Genomic DNA, 22,368 nt, shown 5'->3' with positions numbered 1-22,368 from the left:
AGGAATTAAAATTAATTATTTAGGCTATATTATTTCAAGGCTATAGCCTACAAAGAAATACATTGAAGCAGTTGCAAGTGCGACACAATAGGTTGGTAGGGACATGAAGCACATTTCATAGTATTAAATCATTACATTCTATAAATTGCGCATATAGGCTGTGACTTACTTAGAATTTAAATACAAATGAAATAAAAAATGACTTTCCTTTTGAATTTATTTTCAGAATCATGAGTTTGGCCCGTCTGTGGCTTCAGGCTCATGCGATGGTGCCTGGAGAGCAGGTCAGCAGCGAAGAATATTCTCTCCACACTTGCAGAGCCGCTGGGGATGCTAAACACCCTTTTTTGGGCGTTCTTGCCAGGCTGGGCATAGTTGTTTAATTGGCTAAATAACCCAATCAAATATGCCAGGCTTATTGGGCCAAAATCAGTTATGGCCTATTGTATAGATAATATAACAAAATGTTTAAGAGATCTGATTTGTAGTTTGTGTGCCATTCTAGCAAAGTATTTATCTACCCACCTCATTCCTTTCTTTTAGCATAGTGTTCTTACTACGTGCACATTATACTTCAGATAAGTGTATTTTCAGATTCCACAATTATTCTTTAGTTGTGGACACTACATCACCTTCTCTCTTGGTCCTGATCTTTATAAGTTACCTTGATTTTTATCAGTTTCTTTATGAAAATATTTAGGGAACTCCATGACAGTAGCTAAAGCAAGGGGCTATTAGTAGCACACAAGTAGACTACAAATGCATGCTGTGGCGGGCATGCCCTGAACTACTGGAGCGAAATTGAAGCGGGCGAGGAGGCCGACGCTCCAGCCTTTGGGAATCTCGCGCCACGCTGCAGTCACATTGGGCACGCTCCGCTCACATACTCTGATCCACGCTACGTTGTAGGGCTGGTTTGTTTACGTGATATTGGAGGAGATGTAAGTCGTGCCTTTTGACAGAGCATTGAAACATTCACCAAGAGTCGGGTGCATAATGCTTTCTGCACATTGCATTGAATTTCATGTATATAGGCCTTTTCAATATGTTACTGATATCTAACCACAGGTAAACTATTGTCCAAACAGGCTAAGGTGGGCTGTTTCATAACTGCTATATGTGACCCTCCGTTGAGGAGAAAATTATTCCAAGTGTCTGTTTCATGCATATACAGAATATTAATTTTGTATTTTTGTACAGTCGTCCATAGAGGCTGGTGGAGTTAAGTTAGCTAGTTATAGGCCTTACGACAGTGGATGACATCTCATTTCGTCGTTGTAGAACAGTGATCACCAATCTTTTGAGTCAAGATCACTTTCGCAGTCAAAAAGAAAGCCGGGGTCTACCGCTCTAATATATATATTTTTGAACATGACTTAAAAAAAACAAGCCTATGCAACATAAACAAAAAAAATACAGTTCTGTAGGAATGAGGTTTGTGCATTAGGCCTAATACATTATCACAGCATATTGGCTATGCTTGACTTGCCAATATTCTTATCAGGCCATATTATACACTATGTACAAAGGTATGTGGACAACCCTTCAAATTAGTGGATTTTACTATTTCAGAGACAGGTGTATAAAATCAAGAGCACAGCCATGCGATCTCCATAGACAAACATTGGCAGTTGAATGGCCTTACTAAAGAGCTCAGTGACTTTCGCACCGTCATAGGATGCCACCTTTCCAACAAGTCCGTTTGTCAAATTTCTGCCCTGCTAGAGCTGCCCCGGTCAACTGCAAGTGCTGTTCTTGTGAAGTAGTAGGCTCAGGCGTGAAGTGGTAGGCCACACCACACTCACTAGCAAGTTCCAAACTGCCTCTAGACGCAACGTCAGCACAATAACTGTTCATCGGGAGCTCCATGAAATGGGTTTCCACGGCCAAGCACAAGCCTAAGATCACCACGCGTAAGGCCATACGTCGCCTGAAGTGATGTAAAGCTCGCCGCCATTAGACTCTGGAGCAGTGGAAATGCGTTCTCTGGAGTAATGAATCACTTCACAATCTGGCAGTCCAACAGATGAATCTGGGTTTGGCAGATGCCAGGAGATCGTTACCTGCCCCGATGCATAGTGCCAACTGTAAAGTTTGGCGGAGGAGGATTAATGGTCTGGGGCTGTTTTTCATGGTTTGAGCTTGGACCCTTGGTTCCAGTGAAGGGAAATCTTAATGCTACAGCTTACAATGACATTCTAGACGATTCTGTGCTTCTTACTTTGTGGCAAAAGTTTGGCGAAGGACCTTTCCTGTTTCAGCATGACAATGCCCCTGTGCACAAAGCGAGGTGTTACAGAAATGGTTTGAGATAGGTGTGAAAGAACTTGACTGGCCTGTACAGAGCCCTAACCTCATCGAACATCTTTGGTTTGAATTGGAACCAGGCCTAATCTCTCAACATCCGTGCCCGACCTCACTAATGCTCTTGTGGCTGAATGGAAGTAAGTCCCTGGAGCAATGTTCCATCATCTAGTGGAAAGCCTTCCCAGAAGAGTGGAGGCTGTTATAGCAGCATAGCTCTCCCTCCCTCCGCTATCTGTGATCTTTGGGACATCTCTACTAGAGGTCGACCGATTAATCGGAATGGCCGATTAATTAGGGCCGATTTCAAGTTTTCATAACAATCGGAAATCTGTATTTTTGGGCGCCGATTTAGCCGGGGGGTTTTAATTTTTTACTTTTTTACACCTTTATTTAACTAAGCAAGTCAGCTAAGAACACATTCTTATTTTCAATGACGGCCTAGGAACGGTGGGTTAACTGCCTTGTTCAGGGGCAGAACGACAGATTTTCACCTTGTCAGCTCGGGGGATCCAATCTTGCAACCTTACAGTTAACTAGTCCAACGCTATAACCACCTGCCTCTCGTTGCACTCCACAAGGAGACTGACTGCTTGTGTGTGTTACGCGAATGCAGTAGAAGCCACGGTAAGTTGAAAGCTAGCTAGCATTAAACTTATCTTAAAAAACAATCAATCAATCATAATCACTAGTTATAACTACACATTGTTGATGATATTACTAGTTTATCTAGCGTGTCCTGCGTTGCACATAATCAATGCAACGCTGGGGGATGATTTAACAAAAGCTCATTTGCGAAAAAAGCACAATCGTTAGACGACTGTACCTAACCATAAACACCAATGCCTTTCTTAAAATCAATACACAGAAGTATATATTTTTAAACCTGCATATTTAGCTAAAAGAAATCCAGGTTAGCAGGCAATATTAACCAGGTGAAATTGTGTCACTTCTCTTGCGTTCATTGCACGCAGAGTCAGGGTATATGCAACAGTTTGGGCCGCCTGGCTCATTGCGAACTAATTTGCCAGAATTTTACGTAATTATGACAGAACATTGAAGGTTGTGCAATGTAACAGGAATATTTAGACTCGTGGATGCCACCCGTTGGATAAAATACCGAACGGTTCCGTTTTTTCACGTTTTGTTTTCGAAATGATAGTTTCCGGATTTGACCATATTAATGACCAAAGGCTCGTATTTCTGTGTGTTATGTTATAATTAAGTCTATGATTTGATAGAGCAGTCTGACTGAGCGATGGTAGGCAGCAGCAGACTCGTAAGCATTCATTCAAACAGCACTTTCGTGCGTTTTCCCAGCAGCTCTTTGCAAGCACAGCGCTGTTTATGACTTCAAGCCTATCAGCCTAATGGCTGGTGTAACCGATGTGAAATGGCTAGCTAGTTAGCGGGGTGCGCGCTAATAGCGTTTCAAACGTCACTCGCTCTGAGACTTGGAGTAGTTATTCCCCTTGCTCTGCAAGGGCCGCGGCTTTTGTGGAGCGATGGGTAACGCTGTACTATACTATAGTGCCTATAAGAACATCAAATAGTCAAAGGTATATGAAATACAAATGGTATAGAGAGAAATAGTCCTATAAATACTATATTAACTACAACCTAAAACCTCTTACCTTGGAATATTGAAGACTCATGTTAAAAGGAACCACCGGCTTTCATATGTTCTCATGTTCTGAGCAAGGAACTTAAACATTAGCTTTTTTACATGGCACATATTGCACTTTTACTTTCTTCTCCAACACTTTGTTTTTGCATTATTTAAACCAAATTGAACATGTTTCATTATTTATTTGAGGCTAAATAGATTTTTATTGATGTATTATATTAAGTTAAAATAAGTGTTCATTCAGTATTGTTGTAATTGTCATTATTACAAATAAAATACATTTTAAAAATCGGCCGATTTTTTTGGTCCTCCAATAATCGGTACCGGCGTTGAAAAATCATAATCGGTCGACCTCTAATCTCTACCTCATTTGAAGTTGAAATATAAAATGGTTTAGGTAGGGGTCGACCGGTTGCTGACCACTGTTGTAGACTGTATCTTTGCCATTCATTTGGGATTGAGGCATGTAACAGGATCTACACACATAACAGGTCATTTTAGAGTGATCTATCACTTGTGTGCAAGTATGACTTGACTTGCTCTGGCTTGTGCTGATAAGTGCACATGACACGGCCCACCCTGTACTAGTCATGTGGGTTCTAAAGATTAGCTTTTTTTTAAACTAGAGGACCGGCAGGATATGTTTACCTTTTACCAATATGCCTTTCTGCTTTGGTGTCTTTCAGAGAGGTATTTGGTACAACAGTAATAATATCAGCAAGATTTGCATAATCTTCACCCTTCCCTTGGTTGATTTAGGCTACAAGCTGGTACAAGTTAATTTCTACTTTACATCACAGTGCCCCGCAACAGTGAGCATGAGAAAAGCTATGATAATGCAAATAGAATTGCTGATGATCCTGCTGGAATGATAAATCCCCTTATTTTCCCCTGTGATTCTCCCCAGATGGTAAGAATAATGGAGGTTCTAAGCGCTACAGCCGCAAGCGAGAGCCCTCCGTTCCCAAGAGTGACAGTTTCCCTGGCCCTCGTCGCACCAATTCACAGAAAAGCAAGAATTTTGACAAGAGACCTCCCCAGAGAGGTGGATCCCGGCAGTATGGCGTTACAGGTGGAGGAAGATGTGAAGAGGTGAGCATTCACAAGATAACAAAAACATGTATCTGTTGTTGGCTATGGAATAACCTACATAAGCCTATTTAAGAGAGCTTTGTTCGGCCCTATACTTGTATATTCCAACTTTTGGGATCTTGTTAGCTCTTAAATAGCACTTATTACAGTGAATATTTATATGCTAGAATGGTTTGAGTCACTGATCGGTAGAAACAAGGCAGCATCAACCCATAGGAATATTATTATTCCTGCCTGTGAACCAGGAAAGTCGGGTTCTAATTATTTTCTCCCTTCCCTCAGGTAGCAGAGTGCCGCCAGGCTGAGTTCAGCCCGGCTCAGTTTGCTGGACCTAAAAAGATCAGTCTAAACCACTTGCTCAACTTCACCTTTGAGCCTCGTGTGGGCCATGGTGGTCTAGGAGGAGAAGGACACTCCTGCTGGGGCCGCCGCAACAAGTGGGGCCACAAGCATAAGCCCTTCAACAAGGAGCTTTTCCTGCAGGCCAAGTGAGCGCCCTCTCAATTCAAATCTTTCTTGTACAGTATGACAGAAGGCTTGTTGAATTGTTAGTTTGGTGTTTATTAACTTTTTGGTCTCCTTTTGCCTTAGTTGCCAGTTTGTGGTGACCGATGACCAGGACTACAAGGCTCACTTCACTGACCCAGACACTCTGGTGAACTGGGACTGTGTGCAGCAAGTGGTAGGTTCCGTACATCAGCCCTCTCTTTCGCTTGAAATCACCACCTCCTAATTGGACTTTTATTGCATCTATTATTTCCCCCCTCCAGCGCATCTACAGTCATGAGGTGCCCTCCTGCCCCATCTGCCTCTACCCCCCGGTAGCGGCCCATATCACCCGCTGTGGCCATATCTTCTGCTGGCCATGCATGCTGCACTACCTGTCTCTCAGTGACAAGAGCTGGTCCAAGTGCCCCATCTGCTATGAGTCTGTGCACTCTGATGACCTCAAAAGGTTAGAGAGATGTTAAGCAGCCCTATTAGAACATTCTGTATCGCCACCTTTGGGAAAGAAAATATAATGGTTGAAAATGGTGAATAACGCACTCTATCCCCTCATGTCTCACTGCAGTGTGGTTGCGATGGAAACCAGGCAGTATGCAGTCGGTGACCTCATCACCATGTGCTTAATGCGGAGGGAGAAGGGGGCTCTGGTGGCCATGCCCAGCTCTCAGTGGGTGAAGGTGGAGGAGCCTATACTCTTTGGAGGTGAGTGATGAGGAGGATGATTACCATATGTTTGTGTTGTCACGATACCAGAAGTTTGACTTCTATACCAGGTTTAGTATCACGATACCGCAAGGAGAATGACTGTGATTTTCCAGGTTTTTGCTCTGAAAATCACACATTTTAATGTTTTAATCACACCAGGGGACCACTTTTGAAAAACGAATACATTTTGATTTGTGTAGCTACCCTTTATTTCATGTGCACATGCACCAGTGTTGCCATGTCTGCGGTTTTCCTGCAGCTTGGACTACTTTGAAAATGATGTCCTGGTGAAAATGTATTGGTTGCTGGTTTTTGGGCTACTTCTAAATTGTGCCGTGGCCACCATGGCATTTCTCTTTATAAAAACAAATTAGAACCTCTTCTGGTTAGAACCCTTCATCTCAATATCCGACTAAAATGACATACCCAAATCTAACTGGCTGTAGCTCAGGACCTGAGGCAAGGATCAAATCGAATTTGATTGGCCACATACACGTTTAGCAGATGTTATTGCGGGTGTAGCTAAATGCTTGTTTCTAGCTCCAACGGTGCAGTAGTATCTAACAAGTAATATCTAACAATTTCACAACAATACACACAAATCTAAAGTAAATGAATGGAATTAAGAATATATAAATATTTGGACGAGCAATGTCAGCGCGGCATAGACTAAAATACAGTAGAGTAGAATAGTATATACATATGAGATGAGTAATGCAAAATATGTCAATTTATTAGTGACCGAGTGTTCCATTATTAAAGTGGCCAGTGATTTCAAGTCTATGTATATAGGGCAGCAGCCTCTAGGGTACTAGTGATGGCTATTTAACAGTCTGATGGCCTTGAGATAGAAGCTGTTTTTCAGTCTCTCGGTCCCAGCTTTAATGCACCTGTACTGACCTCGCCTTCTGGATGATGAGTGAGGTGAACAGGCAGTGGTCGGGTGGTTGTTGTCCTTGATGATCTTCTTGATGATCTTCCTTCCAGTGACATTGGGTTCTGTAAGTGTCCTGGAGGGCAGATGGTTTGCCCCTGGTGATGCGTTCGGCAGACCGCACCACCCTCTGGAGAGCCCTGCGGTTGCGGGTGGTGCTACTATTGTTGTGTTGTCTGCCAACTTGATTAAGTAGAAGGCGTGCGTGGCCACGCAATCATGGGTGAACAGGGAGTGCAGGAGGGGGCTAAGCACGCACCCTTGTGGGGCCGCTGTGTTGAGGATCAGCGAAGTGGAGGTGTTGTTAAATACCTTCACCACCTGAGGGGCGGCCCGTCAGGAAATCCAGGACCCAGTTGCACAGGGCGGGGTTCAGACCCAGGGCCCGAGCTTAATGATGAGCTTGGAGGGTACTATGGTGTTGAATACTGAGCTATAGTCAATGACTTTGCACACACACTGTTGCATATTTGTGATACTATTTTAAAGGAAACACTTTGAAGTTTGTGGAGATGTATGTAGGAGAATATATTCTCCTAATGTAGGAAGAATATAACACAATAGATCTGGTAAAACATCAAATAAAACAACAACTTGGGAATTTTATTGCATCATCTTTGAAATGCAAAAGAAAGGCCATACATTGAGATAGGAAGCTGGGGATAATTTAGATGTTGTCCACAACAGGGCAACAGTGTGTGTGAAAAGTTTCAGACCGATATATTCAAGAATGTGAGAGCTAGTGCTGGGCGATATGGCCAAAATCTCATATCCCGATAGGTCATTTCATATAACGATACATATCATGATATACACATTTTCTGTTAATTCAATGAATAAATAGTTTATCTAAAATGACCACATGTAAAGGCCTATTTCTTATTACATTTTGAATTATACTCAACAAATAAAGGTATTAGCATTTGGTACCTTGGGTCGAGTGTTAGCACCAACTCACGAAACCCCAGTTTCTCGACCGTGTAAATTGGGGCCAAGTCTTTGCAGATGTAAATTGTAACTGCAGCTGTTATCTCCTATCTTCGTGATTCTTTTCCATATGCTGTGCCGCGGGCAAAAGCCTCTTGCAACGTCTGAGTCGAGGGTTTGTTTTGAGCACTCAACTGTACTTTTTTGGGTCTCATCCGTAGACTCTCTCCATACTGTTTCACTTGATTCTTGCGTAGGTGGTAAAAGAGGTTAGTGGTGTTTGAGCCTGTTGTCAGGACCGGCCTGCGGCATATTCTGCAGAGGACGGTTTTCTGGTCCGTGTCGGACTTTTCATACCCAAACCACGTCCATGCGACCAAAGTGGCCCTTATTTTAGGTACGGTCTCCGTGCTTTGTGTCACGTTCGCTCTCCTCCATGTTTGTTTGTGTTGCAAATTTCAGAACGCAAAGCGACGTCCAATGGATGAAAACTATTGCCGTAAAGAGTGTGATTTGCGACACAACGAAATAAATGATAAAGCGTAATATGAAACCATAGACGTTTTTCTATCGTCACACGATATATATCGTCATATCGCCCAGCCCTAGTGAGGTACATAATATTTAGTATGAAGTCTCCCAGATGTCCCTCATGAGTTTGCCCAAATGTAGCCAAGTGGCCTCCAAGTGGCTGAATTGGTCAATTGATTAATGTAAGTACATAACATTTTTGTATGTTCTCTATAGTTATGTTAATTAAAAAATAAGGTAACACAAAGATGAAGGGGGCTGTACTTTCCAGTCATGTCCAGCTGAGGTCCTGGCTACCTTTTAGGTTGAAATGTTGGTGGAAGTGGCACCACGTCATCCTCTAGTACAGTGTGCCAACAGTCCTCTCCCTCGGTGGTAGTTGCCCCCGGTGCACTGGCCCTCCTCCGCTTCTGGGCTGGCAGCTTCACACCTCTAGATGGCCTGGTGGGGGTGGAGCCAGAGAAAGCAGCAGGGGTCAGACTGGAGGAACCAGTTCCTACTTTTGAATGAGTGGGGGATGGAGGGCTTGAACGTGGTCTCTTTAGAGTTGGCTCCCAGAGGTCATCTCTACCACTATTGAGGATATTTTTTTTTTCTTCAGTTAAGTCAAGTTTACTATTACTTGTTTTATTTAACCTTTATTTTAGCAGGGGGTGAGCCCTGCGTCAATACATCAAATACACAAGACATATGTATAAACATTTATATTGAGTATGGGGAACACAATCACTATAATGAAATATGTGGACCAATAGGCAACATGACACTCAAACCACAGCCAACATAACATACACACACACAGTGCATTCGGAAAGTATTCAGACCCCTTGACTTTCTCCACATTTTGTTACATTACAGCCTTATTCTAAAACTGATTTTTTTTTTTTAATTTAAAATTTAAAAAAATTAAAATAAAAAATAAATCCTCATCAATTTACACACAATACCCCATAATGACAAAGAAAAAACAAGTTGTTAGAAATGTTTGCAAATGTATTAAAAATAAAATTAAAAAGTATTTAGACCCTTTGCTATGAGACTCAAAATTGAGCTCAAGTGCATCCTGTTTACGTTTATCATCCTTGAGATGTTTCTACAACTTGATAGGAGTCCACCTGTGGTAAATTCAATTGATTGGACATTATTTAGAATGGCACCACCTGTCTATATAAGGTCCCACAGTTGACTGTGCATGTCAGAGCAAAAACCAAGCCATGAGTTGTCCGTAGAGCTCAGACAGGATTATGTCGAGCGACAGATCTGGGGAAGGGTACCAAAAATATTCTGCAGCATTGACTGTCCCCACAAAACACAGTGGCCATCATTCTTAAAAGGAAGAAGTTTGGAACCACCAAGACTCTACCTAGAGCTGGCCGCTCGACCAAACTGAGCAATCTGGTGAAAGAACCCAATGGTAACACTGACAGAGCTCAAGAGTTCCTCTGTGGAGATGGGAGAAATTTCCAGAAGGACAACCATCTCTGCAGCACTCCACCAATCAGTCCTTTATGGTAGAGTGGCCAGACGGAAGCCACTCCTCAGTAAAAGGCACATGACTGCTTGCTTCGAGTTTGACAAAAGGAACCTAAAGGGGACTTGATGAGAAACAAGATCCTCTGGTCTGATGAAACCAAGATGGAACTCTTTGGCCTGAATGCCAAGTGTCACGTCTGGAGGAAACCTGGCACCATCCCTACGGTGAAGCATGGTGATGGCAGCATCATAATGTGGGGATGTTTTTCATTGGCAGTGACTGGGACACTAGTCAGGATCGAGGGAAAGATCAACGGAGCAAAGTACAGAGTGCTCAGGACATCAGACTGGAGCAAAGATTCACCTTCCAACAGGACAACGACCCTAAGCACACAGCCAAGACAAAGCAGGAGTGGCTTCAGGACAAGTCTCTGAATGTCCAAGAGGCCCAGCCAGAGCCCGGACCTGAACCTGATCAAACATCTCTGGAGAGACTTGAAAATAGCTATGCAGCAATGCTCCCCATCCAACCTGACAGAGCTTGAGAGGATCTGCAGAGAAGAATGTGAGAAACTCCCCAAATACAGGTGTGCCAAACTTGTAGCGTCATACCCATGAAGACTCGAGGCTGTAATCTCTGTCAAAGGTGCTTCAACAAAGTACTGAGTAAAGGGTCTGAATACTTATGTGAATGTGATATTTCAGTTTTTTTAATACATTTGCATACATTTCTAATACCCTGTTTTTTTCTTTGTCATTATGGGATATTGTGTGTAGATTAAAAAAACAATTGTATAAATGTTAGAATAAGGCTGTAACATAACAAAATGGGGAAAAAGTCAAGGGGTCTGAATACTTTCTGAAAACACTGTAGGGTAAGTTAATACATTGTATACTTGGACTTCGATTCAACTCTTCCACTCTGACACGGAACCCAAACCGGATGCGCGCATAAATGTATTTTGTCCCGCTACACCAAACGCGATCACGACACGCAGGTTAAAATATCAAAACAAACTCTGAACCAATTACATTAATTTGTGAACAGCTCGAAAAGCATTAAACATTTATGCAATTTAGCTTGTTAGCTTGCACTTGCTAGCTAATTTGTCCTATTTAGCTAGCTTGCTGTTGCTAGCTAATTTGTCCTGGGATATAAACATTGAGTTGTTATTTTACCTGAAATGCACAAGGTCCTCTACTCCGACAATTAATCCACACACAAAACGGTCAACCGAATCATTTATAGTCATCTCTCTTCCTTCCAGGCTTTTTCTTCATATAACTTATATGGTGATTGGCATCTAAACTTTCATAGTATTACTACACCGACCGGCAACACAGTTCGTCTTTCAATCACCCACGTGGGTATAACCAATGAGGAGATGGCACGTGGATATGTGCTTCTATAAACCAATGAGGAGATGGGAGAGGCAGGCCTTGCAGCACGATCAGCGTCAGAAAGAAGGAGTTCTATTTTAGCCCTTGGCAACGCAGACGCTCGTTGACGCAATAATTGAACAGCATAGATTTCTAAAATGTATTTTGCAACGCGAGCGGTGTGCGAGCGGTGTGGTCAGCCTATTAGTAGCCAAGTTTTACTTTTTCAGTTTTGAGAAAGTTTGTAGAATAGAACAAACCGCTGCGTAACGCAAATTACCGTTCGTTCTGTTTTCTTTCCCCTTGAGAATGAACATGGTTGTGCACAGGTCTAGCTTGATGGCTGTTTGTCGTCAAAGGGCGTTCACATACTACTGTAAAGCCCAGCTCATTGGTTATCTGGCTAGCTATGTTACGATAAGTGGTCATAGGACCAATACACTGTCAATCAAGGGAACACCGCTCGTCTCATTGGTGCGTAATGATGGCTGACCTTCATGGGCTAATTGACGTGCTGTGTAGCCAATATGTAATGTTGAATGATGGAACAAGTTTGGTTGCCTTCTAGAGTGTCTGAGGATTGCACAGAAACCGAATTTGACTGGGTTAAACAATGTTTTGCAGATTAGATTTAATAAATTGTTCTGTTGCAAGTTGAAAGAGTCGGAATTCATGCAAAACACTGTATACGACATGGATGTTGTTAGAGGTCGACCGATTATGATTTTTCAACGCCGATACCGATTTATTGGAGGACCACAAAAAGCCGATACCGATTAATCGTCCGTATTTTTAAATGTTATTAATTTTTTATTTATATTCATATTCAATGACAACAATACTGAATGAACACTTATTTTAACTTAATATAATACAGAAATAAAATCTATTTTGTCTCAAATAAATAATGAAACATGCTCAATTTGAAAAAAATAAAATAATAATCTTACGTTTAAGTTCCTTGCTCAGAACCAATGAAAGCTGGTGGTTCAATATTCCCAGTTAAGAAATGTTAGGTTGCAGTTATTATAGGAATTATGACGCGTCGACTATTTCTCTCTCTACCATTTGTATTTCATATACCTTTGACTATTGGATGTTCTAATAGGCACTTTAGTATTGCCAGCCTAATCTCAGAAGTTGATAGGCTTGAAGTCATAAGCAACGCTGTGATCAAGCATTGCTAAGAGCTGCTGGCAAACGCAGTAAAGTTTGAATGAATGCTTACGAGCTTGCTGCTTACCACCGCTCAGTCAGACTGCTCTATGAAATATGAAATCATATACTTAATTATAATATAATAAACACAGAAATACGAGCCTTTGGTCATTAATATGGTCAAATCCGGAAACTATCATTTCGAAAACAAAAAGTTTATTATTTCAGTGAAATACGGACCGTTACGTATTTTATGGAACGGGTGGCAACCCTAAATCTAAATCTTGCTGTTACATTGCACAAACTTCAATGTTATGTCATAATTATGTAAAATTCTGACAAATTAGTTCGCAACGCATATTTAGCATATTTAGCTAAAAGAAATCCAGGTTAGCAGGCAATATTAACCAGGTGAAATTGTGTAATTTCTCTTGCGTTCATTGCACGCAGAGTCAGGGTATATGCAACAGTTTGGGCCGCCTGGCTCTTTGCGAACTAATTTGCCAGAATTTTACGTAATTATGACATAACATTGAAGGTTGTGCAATGTAACAGGAATATTTAGACTCGTGGATGCCACCTGTTAGATAAAATACGGAACGGAATAAACGTTTTGTTTTCGAGGTGATAGTTTTCAGATTAGTCAAAGGTATATGGTTTAGAGAGAAATAGTCGACGCGTTATAATTCCTGTAATAACTTGCGGCTGAACTTGAAAGGGGCTCCTTCGTTATTTTACCGTTCATGTCTTCCATAGAGAATGTCTTGATCTACTTCAAATAAGGTCTGTGTTTCGCGGAGGAGCAGACTGACAGGGGACCATGCAGACAAGCTTTGCTTTCTGCACTACAACCTAAAACTTCTTAACTGGGAATATTGAAGACCCATGAAAGCTGGTGGTTCGTTTTAACATATGTTCTCATGTTATTTGAGACTAAATAGATTTTATTTATGTATTATATTAAGTTAAAATAAAAGTGTTTTATTGTTCATTGTTCATTCAGTATTGTTGCAATTGTCATTATTACAAAAATGTGTGTGTGTGTATGAGATATATATATATATATATATAAATACATTTTATTTTTAAATCGGCCGATTTAATCGGTATCGGCTTTTTTTGTCCTCCAATAATCGGTATCGGCGTTGAAAAATCATAATCGGTCGACCTCTAGTTGTTAGGATATAAATATGGATTTTATCAAACAAAACTATGCTACATTTAATCTCTGGTACCCTCAGGATGACAAATCAGAGCAAGATTACTGAATGTACGTACATTATTTACCGTCAGAGGTGAATGTATCAAACCAATTGCCTTGATAAAGGAATTTTGTTGTTGTGCACTATCCTCAAACAATAGCATGGTATTTTTGCGCTGTAATGGCTATTGTAAATTGGACACTGCAGTTAGATTAACAATCATTTAAGCTTTCTGCCAATATAAGACATGTCTATGTCCTGGAAAATTGGCTGTTTACAATGACATTCTAGTGAAATATATATGGATTTGGAGTGGTCAATGTGTTGGTAATTTTAGTTAAACCTGGCAACCTTGCTTAGTATTGTTTGGTTTCTGTAGCACACATGGAATTAGAAAGATTCTTCCAGGTAGACATAGGTTACTTTGCAGTACATTTTTAATTGAGTTTTTTGTGGAAGCCTTTCCATCTACCTGACGACGGTTAGCATTAGCATGCTAAAGGCAACACAAAGTGGTAGACATGCAAGCGCTGCACGCATTCCTGTGTCCTATTGTCTTCAGAAAGTTGCAGGGAATATGAATCAGGGATGCATTCTGTTTGTCTTAAACTTGGGATAATTAATACATTTTTGAATAAGTAAAATACATTTAGTTGGTTTCCAAACGTGAGAGACTTTTAATAGACGAACCGGAAGTAACAAAATTCTATCTAATCGTTTTTCATGTTGTAGTTAGGGCTGTTGCAGGGACCGTATTACCGCCACACCGGCAGTCATGACCACAGTCAAAGTAATCTCTTGACATGTGTTTGTAGTAAGCAACTTGCCAACTACCATCAGGTCCTAATGGCCTGGTACTCAGGGCTCTATTGTCCCTCTAACCACTCTGACATCAATGCAAATGCTATCGAAATCACATCAACCACTTATCAAAATAATATCATGATTTTAAAACTCGCCTCACTGTGACGACAGCAGGTTCAACAGCAGGTTGAAACTGAGTGGGAAACACGGTTGTTGTTGATGTTGTTTTAAAGCCAAACAACGAAATGGACAGCGCTTTAAGGTGATTTAATTCAAAGCATTTAAGACATTGCATGTAGAACATCCATACACATAGTAGAGCTTATGCATTCGCCTATATACAGTGGGCAAAAAAGTATTTAGTCAGCCACCAATTGTGCAAGTTCTCCCACTTAAAAAGATGAGAGAGGCCAGAAAATCACATTGTAGGAAATATTTTTAATTTTTAATTTTTTTTATCCCATTTTCTCGAAACAGAGCCTGGGCGCAAACCCAGAGACTCTGGTGGCGCAGTTAGCACTGCGATGCAGTGCCCTAGACCACTGCGCCACCCGGGAGGCACATTGTAGGATTTTTAATGAATTTATTTTCAAATTATGGTGGAAAATAAGTATTTGGTCACCTACAAACAAGCAAGATTTCTGGCTCTCACAGGCCTTTTTAAGAGGTTCCTCTGTCCTCCACTCGTTACCTGTATTAATGGCACCTGTTTGAACTTGTTATCAGTATAAAAGACACCTGTCCACAACCTCAAACAGTCACACTCCAAACTCCACTATGGCCAAGACCAAAGAGCTGTCAAAGGACACCAGAAACAAAATTGTAGACCTGCACCAGGCTGGGAAGACTGAATCTGCAATAGGTAAGCAGCTTGGTTTGAAGAAATCAACTGTGGGAGCAATTATTAGGAAATGGAAGACATACAAGACCACTGATAATCTCCCTCGATCTGGGGCTCCACGCAAGATCTCACCCCGTGGGGTCAAAATGATCACAAGAACGGTGAGCAAAAATCCCAGAACCACACGGGGGGGACCTAGTGAATGACCTGCAGAGAGCTGGGACCAAAGTAACCATACCATCAGCAGGGGCATTGAAGATGAAACGTGGCTGGGTCTTTCAGCATGACAATGATCCCAAACACACCRCCCGGGCAACGAAGGAGTGGCTTCGTAAGAAGCATTTCAAGGTCCTGGAGTGGCCTAGCCAGTATCCAGATCTCAACCCCATAGAAAATCTTTGGAGGGAGTTGAAAGTCCGTGTTGCCCAGCAACAGCCCCAAAACATCAGTGCTCTAGAGGAGATCTGCATGGAGGAATGGGCCAAAATACCAGCAACAGTGTGTGAAAACCTTGTGAAGACTTACAGAAAACGTTTGACCTCTGTCATTGCCAACAAAGGGTATATAACAAAGTATTGAGGTAAACTTTTGTTATTGACCAAATACTTATTTTCCACCATAATTTGCAAATAACTTCATTAAAAATCCTACAATGTGATTTTCTGGATTTTTTTTCTCATTTTGTCTGTCATAATTGAAGTGTACCTATGATGAAAATTACAGGCCTCATCTTTTTAAGTGGAAGAACTTGCACAATTGGTGGCTGACTAAATACTTTTTTGCCCCACTATGAGCCCAAGCCACACCAAAACAGAATCAAAATAATGATTGTGCCACAGTTATACAATACATCACCTACCGCATATAAAAAACATCTATTTAAGATGTCTTTGGTACATAATTGGTCTAGCCTATAATCCACAATTAAACAATCTAGTAATTGCTTTTGAGTGTGGACTGTATTATGCATTCTGGATGGACTGGTTACCTTATGTTACGCTCCAATCTTTCTATCCATGAGTCTGGGAGGGAACATATAGGCCTAGGCGATGCCGTTGGTTCATTGATTGTGCAGGGCAGTTTACGAATTTAGCCTACATTTTATAGTGAATTTGAGTTTGAATAACCTAGTAATGGGGCACGTTTTAATGTTTTCATAATTTATAGGTTGACACACTGCCTTTTTTAGCTATAGAATATCTCACCACTGCGTTTCTCCATCTCCTCTCCTTCATTGCTTTCTCGGTCGTGCAGAGATGGGGGGGGGGCTGTCAACAGTTTATTGAAATGTTTTGTTGTGAAAACTTGTTACTATCGACGTTTCCAAAATTAAGCATTGGGTAGCTGCAGGAACATGGTTGGAGAGCCCATGACAAACATGTGTGAAGTGAAATGAATGTTTTTTAAACAGACATTTCTATATGCAATCCCATGTGAAAGCAGAGTTTTGAATGTTGCCACTAAAAAGAGGATCCCAGCTGCTACTATAGTAGCATACCCAGCATGATTTACACTGCGGGAAGCGGCTGCCAGTCGTTATTCAAATGCATATGGATTACATTTATCTGTCCCTGGTCCTGCCCTTTTTTGTGACTTTTTAAAATAGTTAATAGCCTGTAGTCGCATCATGCAGCCCATATATGTTTGGATTTCTAAGACATTCTAAGGTTTGTGTCATTCACAACTAAAGTTGCCAAATAACTCTAAATCCTGCGTATAGGAGCCGTTTCAAATGATCACTTTTTATGCTCAACATAGCCGCTTCATATGCGCACCCGCTCCGATATTGAAAAATATCCTTTCTATTTTATTCCGCTAAGTTCAATTATATTATTCTTACAATAAAATCATATAAAATAATGGCACTCATAAGCATATCTTGTCTGCTAAATAAACTAAAGCCTACAGCCTTTGGCATGGCGCATAGTCAGTAGTAGGCCAACTCATATTCGGTTCCTTTTGAAATATATATTTTTTTCATTTAATGTCTCTTTAGATCTGCCTAAAATAGATGATGGATTTATTGTGATGGTGTATATTAAATGGATTTATTACACTTTTTTAAAATGTAAATGTTCCAAAGGCACGCATCAGTGACTTGTATGCCTGGAGATGCTAAACATGTTTGTTCATTAACGGTCAATTACCGTGAGATCAGCATACATTTGCATGACAATAACCGGCTAACAAAATGTCATGACTGCCACAGTCCTAGTTTGTAGTATTGAAAAAGTACCAAAGTTTTAGTGTACCATGCAACACTGTTTACCATATACCTGTTTCTGTGGTATGGTATATGTGAGTCGTTGTGACACGGCTGTACCCCTGTGCTGTAGATGTGCATCTGAGCCCGTACTCCAAACTGCTGCTGGCCTCTCAGGAGCAGGTGCTGGGCCTAGTGGCCGAGGAGAAGGCCGCTCTGCAGGGTCAGCTCACCCAGGGAGAGGATGCCACAGCCTGTTTCATCCAGAGTGCCCTGTGCAATCTGCAGGTAACACTGACAAACTAGCAGCTTGTAATTTAAAATACAGGCAGCTTCTACTGCATGAAGCAAGAAGTGATGTGTGTGAAGTTTGACTTGTTACACAAACTTAGGTCAAGTCATATATGATATGCCTATATAGCATGAACTGACCCCCTCTCTTTCCTGTGCTGTGGTCCAGGAGCGAGTGGAAGCTCTGCTGAAGCACCAGAAGGCATGTGCTGAGGACAACCTGGAACTGTCAAATCTCACCCTGGCAGATCCCCCCTCCCCTGAGGAGGAAGTGGTGACCACCTTTAGCAGTACCAAGGTAATTGTTTGCATTTATAACCCATTAATATACTCTCCAAACTCGCCCGTGTTATTGGCTCAGAGATTCTCCATGTTTTACTCTTTTCAGCCAGTTCTGCAGTATTCCTCTGCATTTGATGATGAGGTGGCAGAGGTTCCAGAGGAGGACCCTGAGGAACCACAGCTCCCTGAAGGGCTCCTGGAGAGAGTGCTGGAGGAGTCCCCTGAGGATGCAGCTCCAGAGCCCCAGCCTGCTGAGGAGAACCATCCCAGCCAGGCTGAAACGACGCGCCCCCAAACCTCAGAGCATGGACCCTCCTACTACTTCTACCAAGGTAGGATACCCTTTAGCAGAACTACGGTTTATCAGTGTCTCTCCACTTAACATCTACCATGTCCTCTTTATTACATTCAAAAGTCCAGTCTCTGCACTTACTCCTTTGTTCTTCCAGCGGAGGACTGCCAGCAGATGTTCCTGCACCCAGTGAATGTGCGCTGTCTGCAACGTGAGTACGGCAGCCTAGAGGCCAGCCCCCACACTATCACGGCCACTGTGGTGGAGATTGAGGGGCAAACTATCACTGAGGTAAGTGATTAGATCTAAACCATGTTTGTTCTTGAAAAATGTACCAAGACTTTGTTTCTTCTGCTTCATCCCAGGAACATGTGCAATATCTCAGGTTTTGATTCTCTTGGCTACAGGAGATTCGCCGTCGACACCGCTACCTGGCTCACCTGCCGCTCACCTGTGAGTTCAGTATCTGTGAGCTGGCCCTGCAGCCCCCCACCCTGTCCAAAGAGACCCTGGACAGCTTTGCAGGTCAGAACCTAACATACTCTCTATTCTAGTCATGTACATTGCTTCTTAGAGTAAATACTAATCCAATACTGATCTTCTTTCTCCCTCACTTTTTTTTCCTTCTGACTCTCAGATGATTTGGAGAAAAGAAAGCGTCTCAGACAAAAGAAAGCAAGGGATGAGAAGCGCAGGGAGAGGCGTATTGAGATGGAGGAGAACAAGAAGCAGGGGAAATGTGAGTCCATTTTACTTTTGGTTGTTTCTCAATGTAGAATGTGTAACTGAAAAATTGTCGTCAGATAAAGTATCTTCATATGAATGTTTTCTCAGATCCAGAGGTGCATATTGGGCTGGAGAATCTTCAGCAGTTCCCGGCATTTGGGTCACCACCTCACAACGGCAGTCCACAAGTGTATCCTGAATTTCTGTTGGCCCCTCACTCAGCCCTCACCAGCAGCGCTGTCTCTGGTGAGACCAGCTCTTTCAACTGTCCTTTATTTTGACAGGCTTGGAAATTTAAAGTGTCACTGTTTTATGGACTTCTGATAGTAATGTTTGTATTTTGTGCCATGGAATTCGTTTTTTATTTAACCTTTTATTTAACTAGGCAAGTCAGTTAAGAACAATTTCTTATTTACAAGGACAGCCTAGGAACAGTGGGTTAACTGCCTTGTTCAGGGGCAGAACGACAGATTTGTACCTTGTCAGCTCGGGGATTCGATCTAGCAACCTTTCTGTTACTGGCCCAACGCTCTAACCACTAGGCTACCTGCCGCCCCAAATATAGCACATTACAAATGGTGTCTTGTAAACTGAAATCGCCATTTCCATCTTGTTGTAGATGGGATGATGTTCCCTAGTCTGACTGGAGACAGCCTTGCGCCCAGCGTGGGCTGTGTGGAGGATGACTCTCACTGCATGTCCTTTGCTCAGGTCTGTAGGCCTAACTCATTAATTTAGTCACTCCTACATGTCTGTACCTACTATTTTTTTATTACGAGCTGATTACCTTGGATGTCAGGATGTTACAACTTTTGGATATAGACAATTTAGATGACTTTTCTCTCATCACCCCTTATTCTCCCCTGATAAGATGCTGAGGGATGGGAAAGCCAGGGCTGATGCTGGGCCGTGGACCACTCCAAAGAAAGGTGACAACTCCACGTCTACATCATTCATTTCTCCTCAGTTTCTGTTAGTGTTTGCTCAAATCAGTTGGCACGGTGAGCACTGTCAGCTGAACCCTATGTTTGTTTGGACCATAGTGTCAGTGTTGGACCATGTTTGATTGTTTTTTGTTGTTGTTGTGCTGCTCCCTCAGAAATGCTTCTGGCTCCTCCAGCGGCAGACAGCGATGGAGAGAGTGATGTGTCTGACCGGGTCCCAGTGCCCAGTTTCCAGAACTCTTTCAGCCAGGCCTTTGAGGAGGCACTCCTGCAGCTGGACCATGGTCCAACTGCTCCACCACAGCCAGTGGTCATCCCTGGTCAGTCTTTCACTGTGTTTGTCTGTGTCTTAGCTTGTGTAAGTGATGCCTTATTTGTGGAGTTGGAAGACTGCATACTTATCCTATTCTCTCTCAGATGAAAAGGGGGGAAAGAAGAAGAAGAAGAAACAGAAGCTTCTGTTCAGCACCTCTATGATTCACACAAAGTAGATGACACTGAAGTTGAAATGTATCCCTTCAACTGCTCACATTTTAGTTTGATCCATCTCTTGTCACTGTCATTTTCCCATGCAGCTCTATTTTAGAATGACAGACAATGGAGAATTTTTGTTGTTGTATGTAGCCAAGGTAAGTAATGCCTCGACCACAGTCCCACTCACAATTTCTTACATTGTGCCATTGGTTTATTATGCGTTCTACAATACTTCTGGTGCACAAAGATTTGTTCCAACTTCCTGCCACATTGAAAATCTTCTTTAAAAATATGCTGCAAGGATGGAGGGTAGAATGAGTTACATTTGATATAGAGACCATATTAGGATCTACGTTGGGTTGAATGGAATCGTTTTGAGGGGTGCATTTTATTTGGGGTAGCAGTCAGCCAGCTGCAGGTACCATCCCAGATTTTCAATCCCAAGTCCCAAACACTGTCAGCCCTGAATTTGGTCTTCAAAAAAATGTCTGCTTAACAAAAACAAAAAACGTATCCAATGCAAGTTGTATGTTCTGCTTGCGTTTTACTCTGATTTGGCCTGAACATAGCACAACCTCTATGCATGAGTCTGATTCTCATACCGGTCTGGAGGAAATGCAAGGAATACAGTGTAGCTTGTATTAAAGAAAGGATTGGAAATATTTTGTGTGTTGATGGCAGACAACTCAAATACACTGTGGACCTTGTGTTTGAATTATTAGACCATGGATATGCAGTTTCTTCTCTTTGATCTATTAATTTTCCCCCTTCTACCATAGTCGTTTGTCCTTCCTAGTCTAATTTGTAACATTGGCACTTTACCCCCCTGGTTTCAATTCAGTGTTGCAAATATGTTTTATGTGTGAAGCTAGAGATCTGCTGACTTTTGATTACTTGCTATATAAGGAGTGAAAAGGTGGGATGTAAAGATACTATATAGAAGATGTTTTGTTTGAGGGTTCTTTTTGGTCATTGATTATTTTTTAAGTTTGTAGTGAACATGAACATTAAAAATGTCAACTGGCCTGACATTGGAATAAAGGATTATGCACAGCAAACTAATTGTCAGGTTATTTTTTGTATTGCAGCGAAATGAGAGGGTATTGATGCACAATTTATTTTGTTACTATTATTTTTTACTTTAGTTGACACGTGGCTGTCAGAAGGAGTAAGGTAGTTGAGTGTACTGGGATTATTTTTTTAACCTTTTCTTAACTGACTTGCCTAGTTAAATACAAATTCTTATTTCCAATGACGGCCTAGGAACAGTGGGTTAACTGCCATGTTCAGGGACAGAACGACATATTTTTACCTTGTCAGCTCGGGGTTTCGATTTTGCAACCTTCCGGTTACTAGTCCACCTGCCTAGTGAATGGCTTGATTTATGAAAAATGTCTCTGAAAATGTTTTAATAAATCAGAACCTACCTATCAAGAACAATTTCGAAATAAATGTGCGATTTTGGGGGGGGGGGAATACGACCGCTAGATGGCCCGTACACGCAAAGGATATTGTAATTTTTTCTCAGGGGTTCGTTCAGTTCAATTGGACGTTTGCTACGTTGCGTAAAGATTTGTATTAAACGACACGTTTTCCCAAAACGTTCTTGATGATACTGAGGTACGTTTCCTCCGTTTGGTGGGTATGGATTGATGCAATGAGTGGCGTATT

The 22,368-nt window shown here is 41.7% G+C and overlaps 1 protein-coding gene across 1 annotated transcript in view; it reads left to right on the top strand.

Annotated features, from left to right (window-relative positions):
- rnf10 (ring finger protein 10) overlaps positions 1 to 21,755 on the top strand; it is a 28,149-nt gene extending 6,394 nt beyond the window's left edge. The window contains exons 2-17 of the mRNA XM_023978392.2: positions 4,839 to 5,023; positions 5,306 to 5,511; positions 5,615 to 5,705; positions 5,794 to 5,978; positions 6,096 to 6,232; positions 17,822 to 17,976; positions 18,149 to 18,277; positions 18,368 to 18,593; positions 18,711 to 18,844; positions 18,961 to 19,078; positions 19,191 to 19,292; positions 19,388 to 19,525; positions 19,899 to 19,990; positions 20,151 to 20,208; positions 20,379 to 20,543; positions 20,641 to 21,755. Coding sequence (XP_023834160.1) covers positions 4,839 to 5,023; positions 5,306 to 5,511; positions 5,615 to 5,705; positions 5,794 to 5,978; positions 6,096 to 6,232; positions 17,822 to 17,976; positions 18,149 to 18,277; positions 18,368 to 18,593; positions 18,711 to 18,844; positions 18,961 to 19,078; positions 19,191 to 19,292; positions 19,388 to 19,525; positions 19,899 to 19,990; positions 20,151 to 20,208; positions 20,379 to 20,543; positions 20,641 to 20,714 — 2,195 coding nt within the window. The 3' untranslated portion in view covers positions 20,715 to 21,755. The remainder of the gene's footprint in view (positions 1 to 4,838; positions 5,024 to 5,305; positions 5,512 to 5,614; positions 5,706 to 5,793; positions 5,979 to 6,095; positions 6,233 to 17,821; positions 17,977 to 18,148; positions 18,278 to 18,367; positions 18,594 to 18,710; positions 18,845 to 18,960; positions 19,079 to 19,190; positions 19,293 to 19,387; positions 19,526 to 19,898; positions 19,991 to 20,150; positions 20,209 to 20,378; positions 20,544 to 20,640) is intronic.
- Positions 21,756 to 22,368: the final 613 nt, after the last annotated feature.

The sequence above is a fragment of the Salvelinus sp. IW2-2015 genome, linkage group LG33 (genome assembly GCF_002910315.2).
Source record: "Salvelinus sp. IW2-2015 linkage group LG33, ASM291031v2, whole genome shotgun sequence".
NCBI classification, from domain to species: Eukaryota; Metazoa; Chordata; class Actinopteri; order Salmoniformes; family Salmonidae; genus Salvelinus; species Salvelinus sp. IW2-2015.
The sequence above is the reverse complement of the archived record's forward strand: the minus strand, read 5'-3'. Positions and strand labels throughout refer to the sequence as shown.